The following is a 7,079-nucleotide window of genomic DNA, read 5'->3' on the forward strand; positions in this document are numbered from 1 at the left end:
CACATGGACTAAAGGCAAACGCGACCGGGAAAGGCAAATAAATACTGTTTGGAAAATATCTATTATGCCAGGATAGGGCCAGCAGAACTTTGGAGAGGAAAGTGTTAAATACAGAGGTAGAAGAGGATACAAGAGACATCTCTATTTCACTTTTTTCTGTCCATGCGCACCGCGAAATGTTTTTTGGGGCAGGCACGCAGTAAAAATCATAGCGCAGAACCAGTCCATACTGTAGCAAAAATCATAAAAATAGCAACTGCTTTTTTTTTCCCGGGTTAGGCCTAGCTGCTTCTCGGCGAGTATCCCGATAAAATAAGGAACTGAAATTACTTCTCATGCCCATTTTTCCAGTCGCTTTCACTGGTAGTGGAGGTTGTTCCGTAGTAATTTGTGCATGCAAAGCTTACTAGCTTACTTATCTGTATGACACTGCTTGAGTAAATATTTGATATTTCTACTGCTAAATGGACATGCTAAATGAAAAATTTAGCATGTCCAAGACCTTGGACGAAAGGAAAAAAAGAACCGGAAGGAGATTGGCAAGCGGTCGAGGCTTGATGACATTGCTGCAGATTTTAAGAAAAAGCAAAAGGTGCAGAATTATCAGACACCTAAATACTTTTGCATTCTGAAGTTATGATATTCCAACAGTGGCAATGTATTTTTACCCAGACCCAGGAGACGAGGGCAGCACCTCAAGAGGATAGGATACTTCGACATCTCCTCCAGGAGAAAGAGGGGAAAATAAAAAGACTTCAGAAAGAGCTTGCCGAGGAACAGGCTCACAGCCGGAGGCTGGGTTTGGCCCTTGCAATGAAAATTGGTGTGCATGCTTCTCTTTCTTATTACGAACTGAGTCTTTTAAAAAAAGGAGCTATTATAACCTGCATTGCCGTTCAATTTCTACTTGGTTTTTCAGAAGCTGCCTCAGAACCGCAATGGAGGAGGCCTGGTACTTCAAGCGAGGAGCATCTGTTGGCTGAACCACCGTCTTTTGAAGGCATTGAACTGCTCGGTAAGATTCTAGTGTACAAATTTATTTCATCTTTTGATCATGCTTATCCGTGCATCTAATTTTGTTTAGAAGACTCGCCAAGTCGTCTAGTAGAGGAGGTCCCCAAAAGTCCAGTGCCATCAACCTCGTACACAGGCAAGTTTTAAGCGTTTTAAGTTTGTGTTGAGCTTTTACCTGTTAAATGACTGTTAAATGCAATAACAGACAGTAAGATTATCCTGCCCAAAAACTGAGAAAAGTAAATCCGATTTTAATTCTGATACTCTCGAAAATACCTGTAAATTTCTGCAAGCCCAAATGCTGCGCTGGGCAGATGAATACACGGTGCCATTTGACAGAAGGCAACCCTCATGTAGTCACTGTAGTAAATAGAAACTTGTCATCTAGAGGAAGAGCTTATATGTTTGCTGCCTGACGTGGACCATAACTGTCCATCACTTACTGGCAAAGGAAGAAGACTGATTTATTCACAAAGAAAAACGAGAGCGAGCACAAAATGCTGCCATGACCGAGTTGAGGTGCCATATACTCGATTCACCCTTAAGCTGACAGTGCAGTGGAAGGTATGCACTGGATGTACCAATCGGAGCCAGCAACATGCAACATCAACGTGCATTGTCATCGCGCCAGAGAGTGCGGTGACATCCCGCACAGCTGGCTCTGAATTTGGTCCATCCAGCACGTATCTTCTGCTGCAATGTCAGCTTAGGGTGAACAGAGTATAGTCTGCAATACAACCGTAATTTTCCACCACGCCGTCCACATCGACAGTCACCACCGATGCCATGTTCGCAGATAGAAGGAGACCGGCATGCAACGCGCGCGACCAAGCTCTCCTTGACCTCTGATTGGTCCGTCGTTGCAGTCGTTCCCGAACGTAACGAGAAAGTTCAGCCCGGCTCAACTCCTTACGTTGCAAACGAACACGAACAAAACGACCGTTTGGCACTTCGTTGCTATGGTAACTTGTTCCAACCGGTTGCATTCGTTCGTAAGCGTAGTGGTCGCTCCGAACGCAACTGTCTGAACGGGCCTTCAATTGCATGTGCAAGTGACCCAAAGATTAAATTTTCTAAATCAACAGTAACCTTAAAGTTTGTTGATGGCAGTTGAATTAGTATCTAAGCAGTTTTCCTTTAAAGGGCTCCTCCAACGATATTTCTGCTTCTGCTTCTTTTTTTTTTTGCGCTCCCTGCCTTTGGTGGTTCGGGAAATTCGGGCAACAAAGACAAGACCGCAAAAAGGAATGGTGCATCATATTTTAATTTGACAAGGCGCAGAACAGTTGATAGATGGTGGCGCAGCAGGATGCTAAATGCGCGTGGCGGGTACGTTAAAAGAACTGGCTTCCTGATTGGCCAGGTCCACCAAAAGTTTCTTTCTGAGTGCGGAATAATAAGTGACTGTTCTTACCTCATAATTATTTATAAAAGTTATTTTTATTGAGCTCTGAGAGTTAACATTTTAAGAACTAGATGTAGTTTAATATAGCACGAAAAGAAGAAACAACAAAAGCAAGTGTTTTGTGATGTGCGCCGTCCCGCGGCATCCGTGTCGCGGAAACTGAAACCAAACTTTTAGACGACACATTGTACTTACAATAAAATAAAATACAATAAAATGCTTACATGCTCTCTCTTTTCGTGCGCTTTCACGAAACTCGGCTAGATGAGTGGGGACCCCAGTCACCACCGCGGCGTGCAGGGGGCGACCTGGGTAACGGAGGGACGATGCACGAATGCAAGCACGGAGAGGCGAGCTGAGCGCCGGCGATGCGTGCGCGGCTTTGGAGAGGCGGCCATTCTATTTGACACGCCAGCGGCTTAACGGCGAAGGAATGTTGTGCACCTGCGTAACCCCAGTCCAAGGCAACACTGTACCAAGGATAGCCGACGCTAGAGTCACTATACAGCTACGATGTGGATCTGGCTGTGGAGGGGTGACAGCATGTATCGCGCGTACCATTGGCAGCTCCATTTACGTCAGAGTGGTCTGCTTTTGTAAATTTTATTTTCTTATAACTTCCCAGCTAAATTTTATTTTGGAAAGCTTTTTTTTTTGTTATTGCGTTGTTTGTTGTCACTTAGCACAAGTTTCAGACCAATAAGAAAATGATTGGAGGGGCCCTTTAAAGTAAGAGTTTGCTTATGGCACTTCTTCCTTTTCGCCAATCCTATGTCAAAACCTACTCGAAACCTATCTTGAAATGTGCTCAAAACGTGTTCACAATTTACTTGACATCTATTGCGAAACTCGCCTTGAAACTGTGTGTTCACCAACCATGGGCTCTTTTGGAAAAACAAGCTGACCCCTGGTGAAATTCGAACCTGTGCCAGTGCCGGTCAGTGCAGTTAAAAATCAATGCCTTCGTCTACTCGGCCACTGTCACAAGTCTGGATGGGTGCATGTAGATGGGCGTTATAAACCACACACCGGCACGTCTGTGGTAGCAGATTGACACGCTGGTGAGATACTTCACGGTATTATTTGTTTTCAGGAAACCTTTCCGGAGCGGAAAAGTCTACCGACCAACCTTCACTGGGCCGAGCTCCTTTTCCGTCAGCTGACCAGCAACCGGGCAAGTACAGAAATGCTCAAAAGGGGCAGAAAGCAGATTTCTGATACAGTTTGTTTACGGTGGTAATTAACTTTACGGGCTGTAAGGATCCTAAAAATGCCAGAGTTGTGATCATGCGCACCATATTTTTGTGTTAAAACAGCAATTCAAAATGGCAGCCAGAATGACAAAGGGTGCCCATCAACAAACAGCAAGTGAAGGTTTCCCGCGCCCCTGACTGGCCGACCCGTAGGAAATTTCTTGAATGTGTCTGTGCATCGTAGCCCAAACCTTGTTTCTCAATGGCGAGTCTTTTGTCGCACCATTGTGCCATGGAACTATCAAATCTTTTGCCCCGCAAGCTCGATAGACCGTAATGGACAGCAGGCATGGGGGCCATATTGTACGATGCCATCCCGATGAGCGACTTTGATGACGGTCATTGGAAGCGTTCGCTCTAGGAAGCATGCTAAGCGGATACAAGAAGGTGCAAAGAAAATGTATTTTACTGTTTTCAATACGATGATTACAGTACTGTTGCCCACACTGCGGAAAATGTGTTTCTCTCGAAGTATTATTTGAAACGAGCCTAAAAAGGTAAAATGATGTTTGCAATCTTTGCAAAATGTAGCATTTTCATTAGTCAACTTTTACCGGTGGACCAGGGTGTTTCCTTCGTAGAGAATAGTTTGAATTTATTTCTATTGCAACGTGCTCGATATTTGGTTTTATAGTCTGAAACTTTTAATATGTAATATTAAAGTTTTAATATTAATTAATGTTTTATACGCAACTTTTCAGAATCTGCGGATCCCTCTCTACCCTTCGTTCATTCGTACGATTACGCAGTAATGTTTCCCATATTGATTGAGCCAGCTGGGGTAGAACACCTACTTAGATCATTAAAGCCTTCTTCTGCCCCTGGTTGCGATCTAGTTAATCCAAAATTCTTAAAAAGCACAAGTGTTTATTCCTCTATCATACTAACAAAGATCTTTCAGCAGTCACTCGACAATGGTTTTCTACCCGCGGAATGGAAAGTCGGGAAGGTGATTCCACTCCACAAATCAGGTAACAAGACCTCTGCACTCAACTACCGACCCATATCACTCACCAGTATCCCCTGTAAAATTCTTGAACATATTCTGTTTTCCAATCTTGCTAACTTTCTCGAATCGAATTCATTTTTTACATTCGCGCAACATGGTTTTCGAAAAACTTACTCCTGTGAAACACAACTGGTGTCCTTCATGCATAAAATGAATATCATCCTCGACCACTCATCATCAGCAGATTGCATATTTTTAGATTTTTCCAAAGCATTCGATAAGGTCTGTCATAAGCTGCTGCTCTATAAACTGCGTCAACTAAACCTTGATCACAAACTTCTCACGTGGCTTGAATTCTTTCTTATTAACCGTTCACAATTTGTTTCAGCTAACGATCTAACATCCGAGCCGCGCAGTGTCCACTCTGGTCTACCGCAAGGCTCGGTGCTTGGTCCTCTTCTTTTTCTTATTTACATTAATGATCTCGCGTCAACTGTTTCCTCCCACATTCACTTGTTTGCTGATGACTGCGTACTTTTTCGTGAAATAACTTGCGATAATGACATAATCTGCCTTCAATCTGACCTTAACGCTATCTCTGTATGGTGCGAAGCATGGCGCATGGAATTAAATATTAACAAGTGTAAACTAATGCATGTGTCCAGAAAACCTTGCCAATTGCCAAAATACTGCCTTAATAACATACCCCTTGACCCTGTATCCTCATACAAGTATCTTGGCATTCATATTTCACATGATCTGACTTGGACCCCCATACCACATACGTGATTAATAATGCTAACCGGATGTTGGGATACCTTCGACGTAACTTTGCCCGAGCATCTTCGTCATTAAAACTACTGCTTTACACCACACTAATTCGCTCTAAATTGGAATACGCCGCGTCAGTTTGGGATCCCAGCCAAGAAAACCTAATAAACTCACTCGAAATGGTCTAAAATAATTCTGTTCGTTTTATACTTTCTAACTATAACCGAACCGCGAGCATAAGTTCAATGAAGTCTAGCCTCAGCCTGCCATCTCTCGCATCTCGCCGTAAAGCTTTTCGTCTCAGTCTCTTTCATAAATTGTTTTACCATTCACATCTGCACGACGAACTTATTTTACCTCCTGAGTACATCTCATCTCGGTTTGATCATGCTAATAAGGTTGGAATTCCATCAGCCAGAACTAACGCTTTCTTTCAGTCATTTCTGCCACGCACATCTGACGAGTGGAATCGCCTTCCTGCTTCAATAGCCACTATCGAAGACTCCCATCACTTCAAGAACGCCTTAGCTAACATTGTATGATTATATGCCATTTTTTGTTTATTTGTATTACCATTTTTGCTGTACTCTGTTTGTTTAATTTCTTCTTGATTGTAACCACTCCCCTCTCTAATGCCTTTGGCCCTGAGGGTATACTAAATAAATAAATAAATAAATATGCACTAGCTGATACCTACTACACAATACAAAACCAAAACCAAGGTTCTTCAAAAACCTGGTTGCACCCTCCTTACCATTCTCTGATGTGGAAAGGGAGGGAGGCGCAGGTTGTGTCACAAGCTGCACCGGTGGATGTTGTATAAGGGCAGGGAGGTTTACCATTTTTACTTAGTGTGAGCAATTTTCTTGGGGTTGAAGATTAGGAAAGGGACAGCGTGTATCACGTTTGGATAAATTTTTGCCTGTAGTATACTTCTTTTCAGCGCAGGTTAGCAAAAGGCAAAAGTATTTTGCGATTCATTTGGAGCAACGCAGCAGATGTGTCAACTATCCGCAAGGAAAAGTGCACTTTGACTGTGCATTGTCATGTTCTACGCTCATACATTCTAATTGGGGCCCATCTTTTTCACTTGCCTAGTTCGCTGAAACCAAGGAGGTTATAAATACTAGGAGGGGGCACGTTGCAATATTGGTGAAGCCTAGTCATAAACAGTTTAAACGATTTTGTGCCCAGCGTGACCGCAGATCTCTCTGGCGATTGGTGCGCGTGACATGTCACGTGGGAGATGGATGGTTGATTGAAGGACTCCTTGCAGGCTTGCGCGCGCTCCGTCCGGTAGGTTTTATCAGATCGAAGGCTAGACTGTGATGTATTCTAGTACCCCATAGCATGACGAAGGCTAGCTATGGTCACGTGATGTGGTCACGTTGGCATGGTAAGTGAGGAGAGTAAGGAGGAAAATGAGAAAGAGGCGAGGCGTCAAGGGAGCATGGCTTGTGGAGGCTACGCAGCCGACGTCATGCCCTCTCCTACCCTTCTATCCTCCTTGGCTGAAACAGAGTTTAGTCTGTTAATCATTTTCGTGGATTTCAAGAGCCATTCTTGGGAGCAAACCATCTCCTTGTCCCAAATATTTCTGATGAAATAAGCTCTACACCTGAGTGCAAGTCAAGATAATACTGCTGACATACTGTGTCTATTTTGGTGCAACATAAGAAAAGTACAA

At 43.5% G+C, this 7,079-nt stretch overlaps 1 protein-coding gene across 1 annotated transcript; it reads left to right on the forward strand.

Moving 5' to 3' along the window:
* Positions 1-280: 280 nt before the first annotated feature.
* On the forward strand, positions 281-3,637 carry LOC120839866. The gene is made up of 5 exons (XM_040210246.1): positions 281-363; positions 491-823; positions 920-1,015; positions 1,085-1,150; positions 3,513-3,637. The coding sequence occupies exons 2-5, from the start codon at positions 637-639 to the stop codon at positions 3,635-3,637; spliced, it is 474 nt and encodes a 157-aa protein (XP_040066180.1). The 5' UTR covers positions 281-363; positions 491-636.
* The last annotated feature ends 3,442 nt before the right edge of the window (positions 3,638-7,079 follow it).

Source organism: Ixodes scapularis, unplaced genomic scaffold (assembly GCF_016920785.2).
Source record: "Ixodes scapularis isolate PalLabHiFi unplaced genomic scaffold, ASM1692078v2 ptg002055l_1__unscaffolded, whole genome shotgun sequence".
NCBI lineage: Eukaryota > Metazoa > Arthropoda > Arachnida > Ixodida > Ixodidae > Ixodes > Ixodes scapularis.